The sequence below is a fragment of the Dipodomys merriami genome, unplaced genomic scaffold (genome assembly GCF_024711535.1).
Source record: "Dipodomys merriami isolate MVZ:Mamm:240054 unplaced genomic scaffold, mDipMer1.0.p SCAF_13, whole genome shotgun sequence".
NCBI lineage: Eukaryota > Metazoa > Chordata > Mammalia > Rodentia > Heteromyidae > Dipodomys > Dipodomys merriami.
This window is the reverse complement of record NW_027202604.1, coordinates 38,520,786-38,542,959: the sequence shown is the minus strand read 5'-3', so window position 1 is coordinate 38,542,959 and position 22,174 is coordinate 38,520,786. Positions and strand designations below refer to the sequence as shown.

The 22,174-nt window shown below is 50.2% G+C and overlaps 1 protein-coding gene across 2 annotated transcripts in view; it reads left to right on the top strand.

Annotated features, from left to right (window-relative positions):
* LOC138824815 (transcription cofactor vestigial-like protein 4) overlaps window positions 1-22,174 on the top strand; it is an 85,569-nt gene that overhangs the window by 4,400 nt on the left and 58,995 nt on the right. For both annotated transcript variants that reach the window (XM_070019138.1, XM_070019139.1), the window contains exon 2: window positions 5,521-5,596. In XM_070019138.1, the coding sequence (XP_069875239.1) occupies window positions 5,533-5,596 (64 nt within the window). In that variant the 5' untranslated portion in view covers window positions 5,521-5,532. The remainder of the gene's footprint in view (window positions 1-5,520; window positions 5,597-22,174) is intronic.

Below are 22,174 nucleotides of genomic sequence, written 5' to 3'. Positions count from 1 at the left end.
CCGCAATCCTCCCCATAGTTCAGCCTCTTGAGTAGCTAGGATTATAGGTGCCTGACCCAGTTTTACTCTTGGGCCATTTTGCGGTTTCAGATTGCCTCAGGTGTTGGTGTTATTCTGAAGTGCTGGTGTTGTTTAGCCGAGAGGCTGTGTTGTGCCCTGCAGAGATGAGCATCCTCGCTTTCCCTAAGACTCGTCAGGTCTGGGTTCCAGGGCTGTGGGCCCCTGATTTCAGTATTGGTGAATCAACAATAGATACTCAATCCGGTGCCTGTGAACAGAAACACGTGCACAACAAGGCTGTGCACTCATCAGCTGGCAACACTGCGACCCTAAAGGGGTGAAGGGACCAAATTCACGGTTGATGGATGCTTCGTAGAGCATGCCTGGCTGTGTGGAGGATGCGGGGTCACAGGAGCCAGTGACTGGCGTGAGCCAGTGATGCAGGGCGGCCGTTAGACTGTCTGGCCGTAATAGGTGCAGAGCTGAGCTGTTGCAGCTCTGGGGAGTTGGACTGGGGCTGCCATGGGAACTCTTCAGCTGGACCTGAGAGTCTGGGGAGCCTCTGCCCTTGTGATGGTTCCATCGCTCTGGGCGGGGGTCAGGATGCCTGGTGCTGGCCGGAACCACTCTGGGAACGCACTAGGGTACTCCCCACTTTTTTTTTTTTTCCTGTCAGCTGTGGGGCTTGAACTCAGGGCCGGGACGCTGTCCCTGAGCTTTTTCACTCAAGGTGAGAGTGCTCTTTCACTTCAAGCCACAGTGCAGCAGCTTCTGGTTTTCTGGTGGTTTATTGGAGATACGAGTCTCATGGACTTTCCTGCCCGGGCTGGCTTTGGATCAGGATCCTCAGATCTCAGCCTTCTGAGTAGCTAGGATGACAGGCGTGAGCCACCAACCAGAGCCTGGCTTATTATTTTTTAAAATTTTTGTTGGGGTTGGGAAGATGGCTCAGTGGTAGAGCGCTTGCCTTGCATGCTCAAGGCCCTGGGTTCGATTCCTCAGCACCACATAAGCAAAAAGAAAAAAGCTGGAAGTGGTGCTGTGGCTCAAGTGGTAGAGTGCTAGCCTTGAGCTGAAGAGCTGAGGGACAGTGCCCAGACCCAGAGTTCAGGCCTCACGACCTGACCCCCCCCAAAAAAAAAAAAAAAAAAAGGAAAAGAAAAAACCTCTTCTCTCGATTTCCTGTACAGTTCATTTTTCATCTGTAGAGCAGTAACCATCTTGTTGGCCCTTTGATCTAACATACAGTTTGTTTGTGACAATTCAGTCAGTTCACTGACAATTGTTTCCAACAGTATGAGCTTCTGCCTGGCACTGGTGGCCCAAGCCTGTCTTCGTGAGTGGCCACTCAGGAGGCTAAGATCTGAGGATTGCGGTTCAAAGCCAGCCTGGGCAGAAAAGTCCGTGAGACTACACTCTTCAATAAACTACTCAGAAAAAGCTGGAAGTGCGCTGTGGCTCAAGTGGTAGAGCGTTAGCCTTGAGCATAGAGGCTCGAGGACAGCGCCCAGGCCCTGAGTTCAAACCCCAGGACTGGCAAAAAAAAAAAAAAAAAAATCTCATGGACTTACCAGTCCCTAATGGCTTAGAACCTCTGAGTAGGATTACAGGCGTGAGCCATCAGTGCCCGATTTATAATCACTTTTTATACTAATTTTTTGAGGCCCTGTCACTAGGCAGCTCAAGTTGGCCTAGAATTCTTTCCTTCTTTCTTTTTTTTCAAGTCTGTTGCTGTTCCACTTGGCCACACCTGTGCTTCCCTTTCCTAGAGCTCCAATCTCCTGCCTCCACCTGAGAGCTGGGATTCAGAGTGTGCTGCCCTGCCCAGCTCAACCATGTTTTGTGGGGAGGAGGCATACTGACCTCAGGGCCTCACGGTGGCTGGCAAATGCCCAAATAGTGACCCTCACACCTAGAGAGCCCACTCCTGCCTCCCAGCACCTGTGAGGGGAGAAGTGCTCCTTGTCTCCATTTTACCCGTGGGGCAGAGGAAATTTCCCAAGACCACAGCGTTAGAAGGCTGTCCACCCCGTGCGTCAAGAGATAATCATCCCACAAACCCCGAGGCCTTTAGCATCTGCTCCTATCAGTAGCCGGGAAGCCTTTAGGCCTGCTATCAGTACAGCACCCGATCCAGCGGACCTTTTGTTTTATCACTGTTATCTCCCAAGTCTATTTGCTTAGTTCTTTTGGGCAGACAGTACCCGGTCCCTGCCCCCGCCCCCTGCCCCCTGCCCTCTGCCTGCCACCTGGGCTATTGTTCTGTGGCTTTTGTTCTCATCTCACATCTGCTTCCTACTGGGAAGCCTCCAGAAACTTGTGGCCTCACCCCTTGGGACAAGTCTTCCTAAGCAGAACTCTGCAACTGCGTGCACCTGTCAGGTCCTTCAGCTCTCCTCAGCCTCTCCTCCCTGCCCCTACTGCGGCTCCTTCCGCCTCCTAACAAGGGTTCCCAGTTTCCGCCAGCATGGGCTGGGGCTCCATTCCCAGAGCTCCTGCCTGTCCCCCTGCCCTTGCTTGACCCAGCATGACCTGGCTGGGAGAAGAGCTGGCAATGTTCAGTGTGATCCCGAAGAAAGGCGGAAGGCCGGTCAGAGGAGGTGGGGGAGAGACGGGACTGGCTGGGGGAGGGGCTTATGTTTGGCTTTTGGAGATGGGCTGGCTAGGCTGCCCTTGAACGTGTGTCTTCATGTCTTAGCCTCCCAAGCGTTGGCATTAACATGGGCCACTGTTCTTTGTGGAATAAAACCTTTGAAGTGTCTTCTGGGAGCATCACAGGTCTTTTTGCTGTCAGGGAACTCTCTTTCATGACAGCACACACAGTTTAATTTTTTTTTTTTTTTTTTTGGTCAGCCATGGGGCTTGAACTCTGGGCCTGGGCGCTGTCCTCAGCTCTTCAGCTCAAGGCTAGCGCTCTACCACTTGAGCCACAAAGTCACTTCTGGTTTTTCTGGTGGTTTATTGGAGATAAGAGTCTCACGGGCTTTCCTGCCCTGGCTGGCTTTGAACCGTGATCCTCAGATCTCAGCCTTCTGAGTAGCGAGGATGACAGATGTGAGCCACCAGTGCCCAGCTCACACTGTTTAATTTTAAGATAGACTTTTTTCCCCCTGCTGGGGGGGGGGGGGTGACCAGGACCTGTGCATGCTGAGCAAGTGCCCCTCTCTGGTGATGCCTTGAGTCCTCTCCTCTGTGTCTGGCCCATTTCCATTTTGTCCTGCGTTTTTGAGTATCCTTGAGATTACTGACTACCTTGACCTCCTTTGCCTTCGGCCTCCCCCGCATTTTCTTAGCTAAACTCAGTGATTGTTGGCTTTATTACAGATTGCAGTTACATGGCTGGTGCTTTACAGCTGGGCCTTAACAAACACATCTGCTCTCTCGTCTGTCCACTTTGAGCCGGAGATGCTTGGGAAGGGGGTGTAGACGTCACCATGCCTGAATCAGCAGAGTTCACCAGTCTTCTGTGCTACAGTCACACTTTGATGCTTTGCTTCTGTGAACAATTTGCCTAATTTACGGCATATGTTAAGCTCTTTCCTTGTTTTATATTTTTTGTTTTTGATTTTTGGGTCTAAAGCTCAGGGCCTGGGGCACTGTCCCTGAGCTCTGGTGTGAGGGCCAACCCTTGAGCCATAGCTCCACTTCTCGCCTTTGTGGTGGTTCATGGGAGGTAAGTGTCTCATGGAGTTTCCTGGCTTTGAACTGTGATCTTCAGATCTTGACATCCTGAGTAGCGAGGATTCCAGGCGTGAACCACCGGCGCCCAGCTAGGTTCAGAATTTTGAAAAATTTTTGTCCTTGAGCTTCATAAGAACTGTGGGCCAAGCATGGTATATGGTGTGTGTGTCAGTAATGACGCACTCGAAATCCTGACTCTGAACCCTGGTCTTGCCTGCATAGGAAACTGGTTTGGGTGACAACGCACAATTCCTGTGAGCTCAGCAAAGCTTTCCTGCCAGCCAGTTCTGGACCTGGCTGCGTTCTTACATCAGGAGCTGTTATTTTCAGTTTTGCAGAGAATAATTTTGAGTCAAGCTCTTGCTCTGTAGTCCAAGCAGTGCTCCTCCCTCGACCTCCCTGGTATTGGGATTACAGGCGCCCCGCCATGCCTGGCTTTTCTCATCCCTCGGTTGTTACTCGTCCCCCTTCTTTCTGGGTAAGAAGATCGTTTTTCCTTCTGGTTTGATGCTGCTGTGTTCTGCACACCCTGCCATCTTTGACTCTCCACCCGTGTGGACTGTGTTCCCACCTTCTCTTTTTTCTGCGCACCCTCGTCGCCCTCTGAGCCAGCGCCTGCGTCTCTAGCTCCGTCATTCCACCAGGCCACGCTTCCCAGCTCTGCTTTGCTCTCTGAGATGCTGCCAGGATGATTTGACCATGTGGACCAACCAGTTACTTCTTTGCTCAGAGATTTCCGTGGCTCCTTCATGCATGTGAAAGCGAGCCCACGCCTGCCCTAGTCCCTTTTCCTCCTGTCCTAACTTTGGGAATTGTATGTGTGTGCCTGAGTGCGTGTGTGTGTGTGCACCAATACGGGGGCTTGAACTCAGGGCCTGGGCGCTGTCCCTTAGCTCTTTTGCTCAAGACTGGCACTTTACCATTTGAGACACAGTTCTACTTCTTTTTGGTGGAAAATTTGGTGGCTGAGTAGCTAGGGTCACAGGTGTGAGCCACCAGCTCCTGGTGTCCTCCACCTTTAGATCACTTACATTTTTGGCTTTTGTAGTTATGCTGTAATCTAAGGAAACAGTTAAAAATGCAGTCATATTAAACAACGTGGTGTTGTGGGCGGGTGGCGTAGCGCCCAGGAAAGCCCTTGCTCGGCAGACAAGGCAGAATCACTGTCACAGTAGGAATGGACCGCTTCCTGCCTTCCTGCCTGATGTCGCACCCCTGATCAGTGCTGGGTTCTGAGCGTAGCAAAGAAAAGTCTAGAGGCCCCTTTGAACTGGCCTGTAAAATTCCCGCAGCTCCTCACAGCTCACGGCTCTGGGCAGGGCTGCACCTGCCCAGTCTTCCCAGGCCCTCGGGTGCTCCAGCCCCCAGGGCGACCCCGGAGGAGCTGGGAGAACAGACAGGCCCGGTCAGAGTGTTTCTGTGACAGCTAATAAATACACCTCGGAAGTCTCAGCCTGATGTGGCCTTTTCTCTCATAGAGGACCTTTGTTTCCCAAGCTGGTGTTTATGGAGGATTCCTGCACAGAAACTATTAAATACAGACAAATAATGCGTGGATAGACGCATTCCCCCTTTTTTTTGTTCTGACATGAACAGCTTCCTGGAGATAGTTTACTGAGTAGACAGAACGGATTTCACCTTGTTCTCTCTCTGGACCCAGTCTTCCTGTTTGCTCAGTTGGGAAGAATTTTCTCCTTAGCAGATTGATTGGCATGCGGTGGAAGAATCGTTCTGTCGAGGACTAGAACGCTTCTCATATTGGTCCACGTGTAGGCCCCCATCTGTGTCCCCAGTACTCCGTCAGCTCCAAACATCTGAATTCTCTTTTTCTCTCCGTAGGCTCGGCCAGGAATGGAGACCCCACTGGATGTGCTGTCCAGGGCTGCATCTCTGGTGCACGCCGACGATGAGAAACGTAAGTCTGGCGTGCTTGTTTTCATAAAGGATGTGCTGTCCTTGTCTCCTGTGCTGTATTCAAACCGCGTGCCTCTCACGAGGCTGGTAGTGTGATGTGGACCGATGATTTTTGGTGGCTTTTCACGGAGGTTTTTATTGTACCAGACACCTTTTTTGTTTGCGCTTTGCTGCAGAGGTGGGGGTGGAACCTGGACCAAGAACATTAGAGGCAGGCTCTCCATCGGTGCCTAGAACTCGTATTTTACCTGCTGTCTTGCATGTTGGAGCTCGCATGCTAACCTGTGGCTAGCTGTTTCCTTTGCAACTTCTTTTCAGAGATCTGGAAGGAATATTTTTTGTTTTGTTTTGGTTGGTCGTGGGGCTTGAACTCTGGGCCTGGGCGCTGTTCCTGCGCTTTTCAGTTCAAGGCGAGTGCTCTACCACTTGAGCCACAGCGCCACTTCCGGTTCTCTAGTGGTTTATTGGAGGTAAGAGTCTCACAGAGTTTCCTGCCCGTGCTGGCTTTGAACCGTGATCCTCAGATCTCTCAGCCTCCTGAGTAGCTAGGATTACAGGCGTGAGCCACCGGCACCAGGCTGGAAGGAATGTACTCTTTGTATAGTTTATTTTCAACATGTGTCTAGTGAGCATCACTTCTGCGGTTTTCATCCTTTGTCCCTCCACTTCTGCTTCTCCTTACCCTCCCTAAGACAGATAAATGAACAAACAATACACAAAAAGAAAACGAAAACACCAACAAAGATAAAACTTCTTGTTTCCATTTCCTGGAGCTCATATTGTATAAATAGTATTTAATGTGATCAGATGCACATAGGGCATTGTGCCTTTGTGTTCCTCTGCTAAGCGTATCCTCCTTGGTACTCATTTCCTTGCTCATGTAACTGTAACCCCTCTGTACAGCATTTTTACAATAAACATACCAAAAAAAAAAGAGTATCCTCCTTGGTCTCACTGTGTGTGAGTGTCTAGAGTCGTGTATAATTTATCATGTCCCAGTGTATTTTAGATCTAGCTTCTGCATATGAGAGAAAACATACAGTTTGTCTGAGCCTGGCTTATCTCACTTATATGATTTGTTCTAGGTCCATCCATTTCCCTACAAATGACATAATACTATCCTTTCTAATGGCTGTGTATAATCCCATTGTGTATAGGTACCACATTTTTTTCCCCCTCTAGTCCTGGGACTTGAACTTAGGGCCTGGGCACTATCCCTGAGCTTCTTTTGCTCAAGCCACAGAGTCACTTCCGGCTTTTTTCTTTTTGCTTATGTGATGCTGAGGAATGGAACCCAGGGCTTCATGCATGCAGGGCAAGCACTCTACCACTGGGCCACCTTCCCAGCCCCAGGTACTACATTTTTGGTTCCACTCATCTATTGCAGGGCATCTGGGCTGTGTCTACAACTTGGCTATTGTGAATAGTGCAACAATGAATATGTGTGTGCAAGTGTGTCCTTTTTTTTCTTGGTCCGGTCGTGGGGTCTGGACTCTGGGCCTGGGCGCTGTCCCTCAGCTCTTCAGCTCAAGGCTAGCACTCTACCACTTGAGCCACAGCGCCACTTCTGGCTTTTTCTGTTTATGTGGTGCTGAGGAATCGAACCCAGGGCCTCATGCATGCAAGGCAAGTGCTCTACCACTGAGCCACCTTCCCAGCCCCTGCTTTTTTCCTTCTTTTTCTGGATCTCCCCAGAGATGCTAGGCAAGGGTTCTACCCAGCAGCTCTGCCCTCACCCCAGCTACTTTTGAGAGGATTTTCTTACCATCTGTTCGGTATGCCAGCCACTATTAAGTTCAGAGCTCAGAACACAGGCATGGTGTTTTCTATCCTAATGCGATAATGAGGTATTGTTATGTAAGTCTGCGAACATTCATACCTCTTACAGATGGCACTGAACCTTAAGTTTAATGTCTTCTTGTAGATTTCTTAGATTTATCCAGGCAGGCTCAGCCCGACTCGTCTTTCTCTGCCCTAGATTAATTCTGTTGTGGCTTTTGTTGTAAATTGCTCTTACACTTTAGAGGTGATTAACATTCTCCCCAACACTTTCAAAAAGCCTGTGTATGTAATCTGATTTGGGTGTCTTGTTGCAAACACAAAAATATTCTTTCCAGTCCCTGAGATCAGCTCCCCAGTGCCTTGAAGTGACCTAAATGATTCTTTCCACTTTCCTTTGGCTTCTGGAGAATGGAAAACTTGGGTCATTTTGAGGATGTTATTCCAGCGTTTTGAAGGGAACAGTGCCTATTATGACTTGAGTCTATCCTACCTGAGAGCCCTAGGGTTCCTACGCATAGCAAGGAATAAAAGAAATATCTCCATAGGACTCTGCGGGCTACAGTAAATAGTAAAAGGGTGGTTTTGTAATTGTACAATAGTCGCTTATCTGGGTGACCTGGGAGGAATAAATTTACTTAAAATAATCATGCCACAGCTCAGGAGACATTGATTTCATCAGCAGCCAGAGCAGTCCTGGAAGGTTCTTAATGAGAAGGCAGGCATGTGCTTTGCGCACGATGCCTCTGGGCGGCGATCCTCCTGGTGTTTTTCAGTGTGGGGGGAGCAGGGCATTTTATACTGATGTGTTGCACAAAGCCTTGTCTTACTCTGTTTGCAAAATATTTTTCTTTATTTTTGTATCTCCTGGATTATAAAACCTTGTTGTGCTTTTATTTTATGTATGTATGTATGTGTTTATTTTTGTATGCTGGTCCTGGGGCTTGAACTCAGGGTCTGGGAGCTGTCCCTAAGCTCATGACAGGCCCTCTACCACTTTGATCCACAGCTCCATTTTTGGCTTTTTGGGGGTTCATTGGAGGTAAGAGTCTCATAGGCTTTCCTACCCAGGTTGGCTTTGAATTGGGATTCTCAGATCTCAGCCTCTTGTGTAGCTAGCACTACAAATGTGAGCTACTGGCATTCTGGCCCTTGTAAATCTTTTGATTTCCTCACTTAGATTAAAAGCTATTTGTTAGCCAGGTGCCAGTGGCTCACGCCTGTAATCCTTTTTTTTTTTTTTTGGGTCCAGTCGTGGGGCCTGAACTCTGGGCCTGGGCGCTGTCCCTCAGCTCTTCAGCTCAAGGCTAGCGCTCCACCACTTGAGCCACAGCACCGCTTCCGGCTTTTTTCTTTTTGCTTATGTGGTGCTGAGGAATTGAACCCAGGGCCTCAGGCATGCAAGGCAAGCGCTCTACCACTGAGCCACCTTCCCAGCCCCATCATGCCTGTAATCCTAGCTGCTGAGGAGGCTGAGATCTGAGAATCGCAGTTTGAAGCCAGCCCAGCCAGAAAAGTCCCGGTGAGACTGGTGTCTCCAATAAGCTACTCAGAAAAGCTGCAAGTGGCACTGTGGTTCATGTGGTAGAGTGCTCAACTTGAGTACATAGAGGCTTAGGGACAGTGCCCAGGCCCTGAGATCAAGTGCCAGTTCTAGCAAAAAAAAAAAAAAAAAGCCGGGCTGGGAATATGGCTCAGTGGTAGAGTGCTTGCCTAGCATGCAGGAAGCCCTGGGTTCGATTCCTCAGTACCACATACACAGAAAAAGACAGAAATGGCACTGTGGCTCAAGTGGTGGAGTGCTAGCCTTGAACAAGAGGGCTCAGGGACAGTGTCCAGGCCCTGAGTTCAAGCCCCAGGACTGTTAAAGAAAAACAAACCTGTTTGTTAATGCTGTTTTTAACTTTAAAAAGTTGTCATTAAGTGGTTGTATCAAGGGTTACAATTCCCTAAGTCAGGTTATGAGCACAATGCTTCTAGGACATTGTCACTCCTAATTTGGCTCTCTCTCTTTCTCTCTCTCTCTCTTTTTTTTTTTTGTTGATTGTGGGGCTTGAACTCTGGGCCTGGCCACTATCGCTCAGCTCTTCAGCTCAAGGCGAGCGCTCTTCTTGAGCTGCAGCACCACTTGCAATTTTCTGGTGGTTCACTGGAGATAGTGTCTCATGGACTTTCCTGCCCAGGCTGGCTTTGAACCGCGATCCTCAGATCTCAGCCTCCCAGATAGCCAGGGTTACAGGCGTGAGCCACCGGCGCCGGAATTGTTCTCCCTCTCTCCCCCACACAAGTTGTTTTTGAGTTAAGTTTTTGTGTTGCCCAGGCTGGCCTTGAACACTTGGGCTTCATTGGTTTTTGCACCCTATCTGGCCAGCAGCACTGGGAAAAAAAAGTGCATCTTTGTTTTTGAGAGTTTGGATTTGGGGCTCAGTACCTCTGGTCCAGTAGCGTAAAGCTGCAGATGACCAGCCAGAGCTTGGGAGGCTGGCAGCTCTGCACACCTGGCATGGCGGGAGGACACCGGCATGCTTCTTCTTGTGTGTAAGCCTGCTCCTGGACACGTACTAACCCCGCTCCACGAGGGCCCCTGAGGCGTGGCTGATGAGACGTAGGTGGAGAGCTCCAGCGTTTGTTATTTGGGTTTTCATGTCTCGGCTGTGGGCTTGTTTTGCCTTGAGCAGGAGAGCACGCAGACCGCAGCCCGGGTCTGGTGCCCAGGCAGCTCTTACCTGGCTTTCTGTTTGGTTCCTGTGCCTCCCGCCGCCGTGTCCCTCAGCCCACAGCTCTGGGGCTGTTGTTTCTTGGAGTGGGACAGCTGGGCCTCCTCTTGTTTCCTCTCGCTCTCTTGCTTCTCAGCTCAGCATCCAGCACAGCTTTCAAACACCCAGATGGCGGTGCCTGGCGGATGCACATTTTATACCCTGACCTTCAGCAGCCTGGACTGCTGCGGCCTCCACCGAAGCCCAAGAAGCACCGCTTTCCCCGCCGGCACGCAGCGCCGGGTTTCATACATGTGCTGCAGCTGGCTGCCGTTTCGTGTGTGTGCAAGTCGGGTCCCAACTCACAGTACCATCTTAGGATCCACTGGTGACCGCGGACCATGGTTGGAACACCCGCGGCCCTCAGCACCCGCCTTGGGAGGTAGCCTTCCCCCAGCCGCACTCATGTTAGGGTCTAGAAGACCCGAGCAGCATGTGGGCCAGGAAAACCCATGAGTCAAGGCCTTGGGACTCTGGAAGTCAACCAGGTCTTCTCCGTCAGCATGTGGGAGGCTGATCCACGGGTGTTCAGACACAGCTCCAGCCGGGAGCCGGACAGGCTGGATCGGCTTAGACTGAGGGAGGCAGGCCCCGACGGAGGGATCACATTTGCAGACAGCCAGGATGCCACCCCTTCCCTCTCTCCCCCCTGAGAACACACAGCGACACCATTTTCTCCCGGCGTGGTGTGGTGCGGTGCGCGTCTCGGTGCTGGTAAGAGTTTGCCCCAAGCAGCTTTGCCGGCTGGCAGCCGCGCAGACGGCTGGAAGTCGGCTCCATGAAAAGTCGGCTCCATGGAACTGGTGGGACAGACTGATGAAGCCGGGAGGAAAGTGCAATTGTCTTGCTGTCTCTGTCTGTCTGTCTGTCTGTCTGTCTGTCTGTCTGAATTTCAGGGGCTCATGGTTTTGTTAAGTTGTACTTCAGAAAAGTTCGATATCACAGTAGTGCCCTGTAATAAAGCCTTTGTATCCTTGCCCTTCTAGTCCTCGGTGGAGCTTTTTTTGGTCGGTCGTGGGGCTTGAACTTGGGGCCTGTGTGCTGTTCCTGAGCTCTTTCACTCAAGGCTAGCAGTCTGCCACAGTCCAGCCACAGTGTCACTTCTGGTTTTCCTCTGGTTAGAGACAAGAGTCTGCAGTCTGGCTTGGAGCCCCGGCGTGCTGGACCTGCGTCTCCAGACCCGAGGGACAGAACTGGCCTGCCTTAGATGTAGGACTCGTTGGCTCCCACGTGTCCTTTAAACCGAGTGACCACGTCTCTATCCCCACTCCCCTCCTTTGTCATACTTGCTGTCTCCTCCTCTCTGTGCACATGTCACACATGCATTGTTCTGTTAAACCTGAGAGTGAACAGGAGATACCCGGCCTCTTCACCCCCACAGTTTCCTCGTGCTCTCCCCAAGGAGAGCGAGCATTCCCTGCCCTACATGTACGGCCGTGCGTGCTGGCCGTGCGTGTTGGCCGTGCGTGCCTGGCCGTGTGTGCTGGCCGTGCGTGCTGCCTGGCTGTGCGTGCCTGGCCGTGCATGCCTGGCCGTGCGTGCTGGCCGTGCGTGCCTGGCCGTGCGTGGTGGCCCTGCGTGCGGGCCGTGCGTGCTGGCCGTGCGTGCTGGCCGTGCTGCGTGCCTGGCCGTGCGTGCTGGCCGTGCTGCGTGCCTGGCCGTGCGTGCCTGGCCGTGCGTGGTGGCCCTGCGTGCGGGCCGTGCGTGCCGGCCGTGCGTGCCTGGCCGTGCGTGCCTGGCCGTGCGTGCCTGGCCGTGTGTGCCTGGCCGTGCGTGCCTGGCCGTGCGTGCTGGCTGGCCATGCGTGCTGGCCGTGCGTGCTGGCCGTGCGTGCTGGCTGTGCGTGCGGGCCGTGCGTGCTGGCCGTGCATGCTGGCTGGCCGTGCTGGCTGGCCGTGCGTGCTGGCCGTGTGTGCTGGCTGGCCGTGCGTGCCTGGCCGTGCGTGCTGGCCGTGCGTGCTGGCCGTGTGTGCTGGCCGTGCGTGCTGGCCGTGCGTGCTGGCTGGCCGTGCGTGCCTGGCCGTGCGTGCTGGCTGGCCGTGCTGGCTGGCCGTGTGTGCCTGGCCGTGCGTGCCATCCGTGCGTGCTGGCCGTGCGTGCTGGCCCTGTGTGCGGGCCGTGCTGCGTGCCTGGCTGTGCGTGGCTGGCCATGCGTGCTGGCCGTGCGTGGCTGGCCGTGCGTGCTGGCCGTGCGTGCTGGCTGTGCGTGCTGGCTGGCCATGCGTGCTGGCCGTGCGTGCTGGCTGGCCATGCGTGCTGGCCGTGCGTGCTGGCCGTGCGTGCTGGCCGTGCGTGCTGGCTGTGCGTGCTGGCTGTGCGTGCTGGCCGTGCATGCTGGCCGTGCGTGCGGGCATCGCTGACAGCGTCCTCGGGGATGATTGAGCTTCCTTCACAGTGTTTCAGGGGTTGTACATACGCTTATGATGTGCTGCATCTGAAATGCTCGTCACTTCGGGTGCTTTTAGGATTTTGAACATTTGCACGTGTATGATGAGACATGCTGGGCACAAGACCTAAGTCCAAACAAAATTTGTTAATGTTTGACTTTGGTGTCTGAAGGTAATTTTGTGTGCTAGCTCAGGGCACACATTTATTTTTCCTTTACATTTGTTTGTCTTTTAGAGATATCTCACCATGTTGCCCAGGCAGTCTTGAACTACGAGGCTCAAGTTATTCTCCTACCTTTCCTCCCAAGCTGCTGGGACTAAATGTGTACTCTGCGGTGCTCAGCATATCTGTATATTTTGACTGTCATGCCTCATTGCTCAAGGGGTGGAATTTCCCATTTGAGGTGATCGAATGTTTGGAATTTTGGGGCATTTTGGGGATGAGGGAATATATAGATAAAAGGTTTATAGATGAAGCGTAACCAGCCCAAGTAAACTAACCAGCCCAAGGTAGCCGTATCAAAGGGTGGTGGTGTTGCCGGCGCCTTGGCCTTCCATGGAGTGCGAGCATCACCTGTGGTGGCCACCTTGTTGGATATTTGAATGCCTAACACTGTGTACACGTGACTGCCATGGTGTCAGGTGATTGCCACTGTCTGTAAAAACAGTCCTCCACCTTTTTTTTTTTTTTTTTTTTTTTTTGGATCCAGTCGTGGGCCTGAACTCTGGGCCTGGGCGCTGTCCCTCAGCTCTTCAGCTCAAGGCTAGCGCTCTACCACTTGAGCCACAGCTCCACTTCCGGCTTTTTTCTTTTTGCTTACATGGTGCTGAGGAATCGAACCCAGGGCCTCATGCATGCAAGGCAAGCGCTCTACCACTGAGCCACCTTCCCAGCCCTCTACCTTTTTTTTACCCTTTCTGTTCCTGTTGACTACTTTACTGGGATGATTACAGAGGATGTAATTTGATTTTTTCTGAGAACATCTGCCTGAATTTCACATGAGGTTTGTTCCTGCCTTTTTCTCATTAGATCAAGAAAAAAATCCAGTCACTGAAGTCATGGCAAAGCTTGATTTCAGAGTAGGCATCTGGGTCAGAACATGCCCATGCTAATCTTTTCTAAGATTCTCACTGGAAAAAAAAAAAAAAAAGCACTCAGTACACATAGCCCCAGGGCTAGATATGGTGGTGCATGCTTTTGTAATTCCTGCTCTATGCAAGAGGATCCAGAATTCAAGGACTTTTGCTTTTTAAAAATAAAAACATGGAACTGAGTACTGGAGGTCTCATACCTGTAATCCTAGCTACTCAGGCTGAGATCTGAGGATTGAGGTGTGTAGCCAGCCCAGGCAGAAAATCCAAGAGCTTATTCTCCAGTTAACCAATGAAAAGCTAGACATAGAAGTGTGGCTTTAGTGTGGGGTGAGAACTTGAGACCCTGGGTTCAAGGCCCTGTACTGGCCCCAAACAAAATGTACTGCTCTTTCTAAAGGCGACGCCTGTCAGTAGTGCATTTTGAATCTCAGCTGCTTCTCTCTTGTGCATAGTGGCTGCACAGAATAATCAGCCCCCCCCCTTTTGCTTGGAAAGCACCCTAAGGCAGAGTGGAAGGTGGTTTTGTGTGTGTTGATTTTAGCCTCTCCGGACACCAGCCAGGCCCTTGTCCTGATCAGAAGTTGGTTCCCCGGATAGACATCTGGGATTTATTTCATCTGAAGGGCTGCCCTCCAGAGAGCGCCATTTCACGTCTCTGCTGTTTTAATGGTTTTAGATCAGATCAGATTAGCATACTAAGTGTTAGCAATGGGTCTCCACTGTGGAAAATGAAATGGCTTGTTAATTAGCATAATGGATGTTGAAAATAAGAATCTTGGGTTTGAATAGCTCCTTAGACTCTTGAGGGTGGTTATTGCCTTTCTTTTAGATGAATACTTCTCAGTCTTTTAGAAATCCTCAATCTTCCTTTAGTACACATAAAAATGTCTGGCTATTTTAACATCATTTGTAATTCAAATGAACACACTGAAGCCCAGGATGCTTTTCCTAGGACACTCCCTGCCTTCTCTTCCCTCCCTCCCTCCCTCCCTGCAGCCTTTGATCAGACCTGGCTGCAGGTTCCTCCTGCCTGTCAGGGACTCTCCTGTTCCGTCCCTGAATGATGACTTGTGAGTTGTTCAGGCTGCTGTGCATGGGACCACTGCAATGGGGAGACAGCCCAGGGGCACTCGGAGTGGAGGGGAAGGGAATGGGGCCGGGAGTAACCTGGTGTCTGGGCAGGCCCTGCCCCTGGTAATGAGGTGGCCAGCCCACCCCAGACGCACCTCTGGGACTCCCCCATTCTCCCCCCCCTTGCCAGTTGTAAGGCTTGAACTCAGGGCCTGAGCACTGTTCCTAAGCTTTCTTGCTTAAGGCTAGTGTTCTACCACTTGAGCCACAGCCCCACATCTGGCTTTTTGGTAATTAGAGATAAGAATCCCCCCCCCCCCCCCCCGGGCTTTCTTGCCCAGGTTCACTTCCAACCTCGATCCTCAGATCTCAACCTTCTGAGTAGTTAGGATTACAGGCGTGAGCCACGGGCACCGGCCCAAGTCTTTCTCTGAACTACCAGCATCTCATCAGGAGCCTGGGATTAGCTGCGTGTGGCAAGTGCTGGGCACAGGCTGTGCCTGGGGGGAGGGGGAGGGGGGGAACAGGGACCAAAACACGAAAAACCAACCTGTTTTCACTGTAGAGAGCCAGGGGTTAAAATCTGCCAGCCCACAACTGGCTCCAACTGACTGCTCCAGACAAACTGGAAACATGAGTTATTGTGTAAAGTTCTTAGACGTGAATGAAATTATGCACTTGCATAATTCTGCGTGAGTCAAACAATTCCTGTCTAGCCAGGATCTGGCCTTTGTGTCATTAATGTAGTATGTACTTTCTTGTCTAGTTTGCTTAGTAAAACCTAAAATAATAATATTTTTTCCCTTTTTTTTCATTTTCACACATGCCAGGAGGCACTCTGTCTACCACTGAGCTCCCCTACTGCGTTGGGTCTTTGTTTCCGCAGTGGGGATTGAGCTATTCTGGGCCCTGTACTTTCTAGACAGGAGTTCCTACCACGGGAGCCATATTCCAAGCCCTTCTGCCTTTCATTTATTTTCCAGGCAGGGTCTGATCTACCATGATCTCCTACCTCTGCCTCCCAAGACACTGTAGGTGTACACTATCACACCCAGCCTTTGTAATAATTCTCTTTTAAAAATCTGGTGCTGGTCTTTGAACTCAAACTCAGGGCCCTTTTTTTTTTTTTTTTGTTCAAGGCTGGCACTCTACCACTTGAGCCACAGCCCCCCTTCCGGCTTTTTGGTAGTTAATTGGAGATCAGAGGCACGTAGGTTTTCTTGGACATGCGGGTTTCAACCTCAATCCTCAGAGCTCAACCTCCTGAGGAGCTGGGATTACAGGTGTGAGCCATTGGCACTGGGCTTGTGGTAATTCTTTTTTTTTTTTGTAGTAGTTCTGTTGTTGTTTTTTTTTTTTTTGGTTGGTCATGGGGTTTGAACTCTGGGCTTGGGCGCTGTCCTTGTGCTCTTCAGCTCAAGGCGAGCACTCTACCTCTTGAGCCACAGCGCCACTTCCTGTTTTCTAGTGGTTTATTGGAAATAAGAGTCTCACGGACTCCCTGCCCGGGCTAGCTTTGAACTGTGATCCTTAGATCTCAGCCTCCTGAGTAGCTAGGATGACAGGTGTGAGACACTGATGCCTGACTTGTAATTCTTTTTTTGGTCCGGTCATGGGACCTGAACTCTGGGCCTGGGTGCTGTCCCTCAGCTCTTCAGCTCAAGGCTAGCACTCTACCACTTGCGCCACAGCACCACTTCCGGCTTCTTTCTTTTTGCTTATGTGGTGCTGAGGAATCGAACCCAGGGCCTCAGGCATGCAAGGCAAGCGCTTTACCACTGAGCCACCTTCCCAGCCCTGTAGTAATTCTTTAAGAGCTGAAGAAAGGAGATTTGTATCCTTGAATCCTCTTCTAGATCTACCATGATCTCCATGAGGTTATTATTATTTTTTTGAGTCAAAGTCGACTTAGGCTGGTCTCCATTCATCCTCCCAAGTGCTGAGGATTACATGCCACTTTGCCCAGAGAGACAATTAATTTCCATGTGTGTATGTCTTTCCTTCCCATTCATTTTTTCTTTTGCCACAGAAAAAAGGATTTTCCTTCATTTTCTCCCCCTCCCTCTCCTCCCTCCCTCCCTTCCTTGTTAGGTGGTACTGAACCTTGAACTTCAGGCCTTGCACTTTCTAGGTGGGTCTCTGCCACCTGAGCCACGCTTCCAGCTTTATTAAAGATGAATAGCAGTACTCAGTGAACCTGTGACCTGCACTTGCTGTGTCTTGTAGACACATACATTTCGGGTCTAGACGTTCAAAGAAATCAGATCAAGTCCAAAAAATCAAACTGTTCTGTCCTTAGAGGCTTTAGATTTATTGTAGCTGCCTTCTTTTTTTTATTGGTAAGAACTCTTGATTCCTTGTAAATGAAATGAATCAATCTTCCCATCTGTTTCTTCTCTGAGGCTGCTTTTCTCTTCAGATCTCACCCAGAATGCTTTTCCCTCGCTTTGTGAAACCCTGCTTAGCTGTCGCTTCTCTCTTGTGACTTGCCATGTTTAATTGTACTGTAGTGGGATTTTTTTTTAGTGGTATTGTTTATTGTTTTGTGCTGGGCCTGGGCTTGAACTCAGGGCCTTGGACTGTCTCTTAGCTTTTTCCACTCAAGGCTAGTGCTCTACCACTTGAAGCCAGCACTCCACTTTGGCTTTTGGTTGGTGAATTGGGAGATAAGAGTCTCTAGGCTTGTCTGTGTGGGCTGGCTTTGAACCTCAATCCTCAGATCTCAGCCTCCTGAGTAGCTAGGATTATAGAGGTGAGCCACTGGTGCTCAGCTGGTACCCACTGGTACTCGGGTTTTGAACATAGGGCTTCACACTTACTAGGAGGTACCCCACTGCTGAGCCATGCTAGCCCATTTTTGCATTGGTTATTTGTCAGACAGTGTTCCACCTGCCCAGGCATGTACCTGGGCCTTGATGTGCCTAATTTTTGCTTGCTCTTGTAGCAGGCACCACCCTGCTCATCAACATGGTTGCCCGGGCTGGCTTTGAACTGCCACCCTCAGATCTCAGCCTCCTCTAAGTAGTCAGGATCACAAGTGTGACCACTGACACCCTGTTCAGTTTGAAATTTTCTTTCTTTCTTTCTTTTTTTTTTTTTTTTGTTGGTGGTGGGGCTTGATCTCTGGGCTTGGGGGCTGTTCCTCAGGCTCTTCAGCTCAAGGTGAGCGCTCTACCGCTTGAGCCACAGCGCCACTTCCAGTTTTCTAGTGGTTTATTGGAGATAAAAGTCTCATGGACTTTCTTGCCCGGGCTGGCTTTGAACCGTGATCCTCAGTCTCAGCCTCCTGAGTAGCTAGGATGGATGACAGGCCACCGGCGCCTGGCTCAGTTTGAAATTTTCTAGTCCAGCATTTCACCTAGTAATTCCAGAGTGAAACGTCAGCCTGCACCCACACATCTAACTCCCTTCCTGCCAAACGTGTCTAAGCCAACAGCAACAACAAAAATTTAAAAATAAAACACCCCTGCCACAGTGCCATTCTTCAGTTAGGAAGGGTTCCTGGAAGGTGGAGAGCAGATGGGATTCGGCTGAAACGAGAAGGGAAGCAGAGTAAAGAAGATGGCGCCACTCCACACCCAGGAGCAGAGCGCGCGTGAGCGCCCCGCCGCAGCCCGCAGGAGGCCCCCGCGACCAGGCAATTAAAGTTTTATGTTGATGGCAATGACCCCTGCTAAAAAACGGGAGCTGGGCTCTGAAGGCTGGCTTAGGGGCCTGAGGGAGAAGCGTGGGGCTCAGATTGGCCTTGGCTGTCACTCCCGGGCGTGGCCGGCTCAGGGGGCGTGGCCGGCTCAGGGGCGTGGCCGGCTCAGGGGCGTGGTCGGCTCAGGGGGCGTGGCCGGCTCAGGGGGCGTGGCTCCTGTGGAGGTGGGTGCTCTGGGAGGAAGATCCTGCTCCTTGCAGGTCCGTCCCCCCAGCCTGTTTCCCCGCTTCTTCCTCAGGGGTTCTGTTTCTTGATCGATACTGTTAATGAATTTTTTTAAACAAGCCCTGGCTATATTGATTGCTTGCGTTGGTCTTGAACTCCTCAGCCTCCTAATATAGACATTCCTGGACAAGGCTGTAATGGGGGCTCTTTGGCCCTTAGATTAGGGTGATCTGAGAAGGCTGCAGCTACTTTAAAGGAGACGTTGAAAGTTAGAATGTGTTTGTGACGTTAACTAATCATCACTACCCCATGATACTGTGAAATTTGGGAAATTATGTAATCAATCACAATAAAGAATTTGAAACAGTGGGGGGAGGGGGGAGGCGGGGAAGGGAGGTGAAGGGTAAACAAAGGAGGAGGCTGCAATGCTTGGTAAGAAATGTATGCATTATCCTGCCCATGTAATTGTAGCCCCTCTGTACAGTATGTTCTCAAATAAAATAAAATAAAATTAAAAAACATGCAAAAAAAAAAAGAATTTGAAACAATAAAAAAGAATATTAGCCAGGCACCGGTGGCTCGTGCCTGTAATCCTCAGGAAGCTGCCACCTGAGCATCACAGTTCAAAGCCAGCCCTGGCAGGAAAGTCCATGAGATTCTTAGCTCCAGTAAACCACCAGAAAACTGGAAGTGGTGCTGTGGCTCAGTGGTAGAGCACTCGCCTTGAGCTGAACAGCTGAGGGACAGCGCCCAGGCCCAGAATCAGAGTTCAAGCCCCATGATTGACAAAAAAGAAAAAAGAAAAGAATGTTACTTATTTCTTTAAAACCTACTGTAAATAAAAATAATAAAGCATGTCAGACTATTTTTTAAATTCAAAAAAAAAAAAAAGGCTGCGTGGCACCTGTGGCTCCTGCCTGTCGTCCCAGCTGCTCAGGAGGCTGAGACCTGGAGGGATAGCAGTTTGAAGCCAGCCTGGGCAGAAAAATCTGTGAGACTCCATCTCTAAAAACAATTAGCAAAAAGCCAGGCTGGAGGTGTGGTTCAAAATGCTAGTGTCAGCCTGGCCAAGCTCAAGGCTCTGTGTTCACATCCTGGTATAGCAAAAAAAAAAAAAAGAGCATAAATAAAAGGAGAGGAAATTGTGACTGGTCAAAAGATACCTTGCTCACGATTGGTACTTTGTGTCCTGGAGAGAAGCATGCTGGCCTGAGCAGCTAGCTCGGCGTCACGTGGCTTTGTTGGGTGCATGCTGCGCAGGAGCCGGTCCCTGCTCTTGGGAAGTCAAGCCCTAGCCCTGCCCTCCACTGCAGGTGCCTCTTGGAACTGTCACGTAACTCATTTACATTTAAAACATTGCCACTCCAGCGTTCATGGAAATGGCCAAACACGATTACTTCTGTGTGCTGATTTTGTTGGCAGCAAACCACGACACTTCGAAAGATTTAGAATTTTCTATCTCCTGGAAAATTGTACTTGTCCTGATTGATGGGAGGGACGGTGTGTGCCTGGGTCAGCTTTGTGTGTGGCGCACACACCTAGAGTCCCAGTGTTGGGGAGGTGGAGGCCAGTGGGTCATTTGAGCCCAGGAATTCTAGGCCTGGATAACATGTGAAACTCTCCTGTCTGTAAAAACAAATACCACCCCCTCCTCCAAATCACTGATTGTAATTAATTTGGAGGGGTTTTTGTTGTTGGTCTTGGGCTTGAACTCTGGATCTGGGCGCTGTCCCTGTGCTCTTCAGCTCAAAGCGAGCACTCTACCACTTGAGCCACAGCGCCACTTCTGGTTAATTGGAGATAAGCATCTCATGGACTTTCCTACCAGGGCTGGCTTTGAACCACAATCCTCAGAGCTCAGCCTCCTTGAGTAGCCAGGATTATTATAGGCTTGAGCCACCAGCGCCCTGCTTAGAGTGTTTTAGGAATATATTCTAAGAAAATAAATTTGAAATGGTGGGACAAAGAGTGAACAAATGCAGCATGGTACTTACTAGACACTGTGCTGAAAACAAACCATAGGACTTGTAGGTGGGGATGGGAGGGAAAAACTGGGGGAGGGAGAGGGAAGGGCTGACTTTGTCCCAAAAGAAATGTACTCATTACCTAAGTTATGTAACTATATATCCTTTAAACCCTTTATAATAACAAAGAAAATTTGAGATTTACCTGGTCGTGCTTTTATGGTATGATTATAAACTATTGAAAACTATTATATCTTATATATATATAATAATATATAATATGTTATAAAATATTGAAAAGGCCACGTGTGGTAATACATGCTTGTAGTCCCAGCTACTAGGGAAGTGGAGGCAAAGAAATCGCTAATTGGAAGCTTCCTAGGTAGAGTTAGTGAGACCCTGTCTCAGAAACGAAATTGGTTTAGAGTGAAGTGCATAGGGCATAGCGCAGCGCATGAGGCCATGGGTTCTGTCCCACGTCTAAACACCACACTGTGACATTAACCGCCAAAAATGCGTGTTCTTTGTGTAGTCAAGAAAATTGTGTATTGATTTTAGCCGTAGTTCCTCCTAGGGGTAACATTAAGGGGTGATTTTTTTTTCCCCTTGTACTTTAAAAAAAAATTATAAGTGGAATAAAAGTAAGCAGTAGCGCTGTGCTATTGGTGTTTCCCAGAGCCCCTGTGGTTGGCTTCTGCAAGTAGAAAGTGTTATCAGCTAGTGGCTGGTTTTATTTTCCTTACAGCGTTTTGTTCTCTTTAGTTTCTTAACTCCAGGAAGAAGGTTGCTGAATAAAAGAATATTGCTTTTATATAGCTTGCTAAAAGGTTCGTATCAGCTCACTATCACAAAAATAGGTCCATTGATATTAATTTCACCTGGGTAGGATATTTGATTCTTTTGGGTTATACTGGGGTTTGAACTCAGAACTTTCGCTTGCTGGGCTGGTGAGATACCCCCGACTTCCACTAGTGGCCCCATCTTTCACTGGTTGTGTGTAGGATTCTGTGCCCAGCTTTCCTCTGTGGAGACACGGAGTCCTGCGGGGTTTTCTGGCCTCATATCAGAATCCTCCCGGTCTTGGCCTTCCACATGGCGTGCAAGGGCAGGTGCATGCCACAGTGTCCAGCTCAGGGATTAAAAAGGGGATGAGGAAAAAAGGCAGAGTAAAGAGGTGTGAACTTTCCTGCCCAAGTTAACCTTGAACTGCCAGTAGGTGTTTTATTTTTTTATTTTATTTTATTTTATTTTATTTTTTGTCGGTCGTGGGGCTTGAACTCTGGGCCTGGGCGCTGTCCCTCAGCTCTTCAGCTCAAGGTGAGCGCTCTACCACTTGAGCTACAGTGCCACTTCCAGTTTTCTGGTGGTTTATTGGAGATAGGAGTCTCACAGTCTCTCCTGCCCGGGCTGGCTTTGAACCGCGATCCTCAGATCTCAGCCTCCTGAGTAGCTAGGATTACAGGTGTGAGCCACCAGCGCCGGGCCTAGGTGTTTTATTTTTAAAAAATATTTATTGTTGGTTCTGGGAAGGTGGCTCAGTGGTGGAGTGCTTGCCTTGCATGCATGCATGAGGGTTCGATTCCTCAGTCGAAAAAGCTGGAAGTGGCGCTGTGGCTCAAGTGGTAGAGCGCTAGCCTTGAGCTGACGAGCTGAGGGACA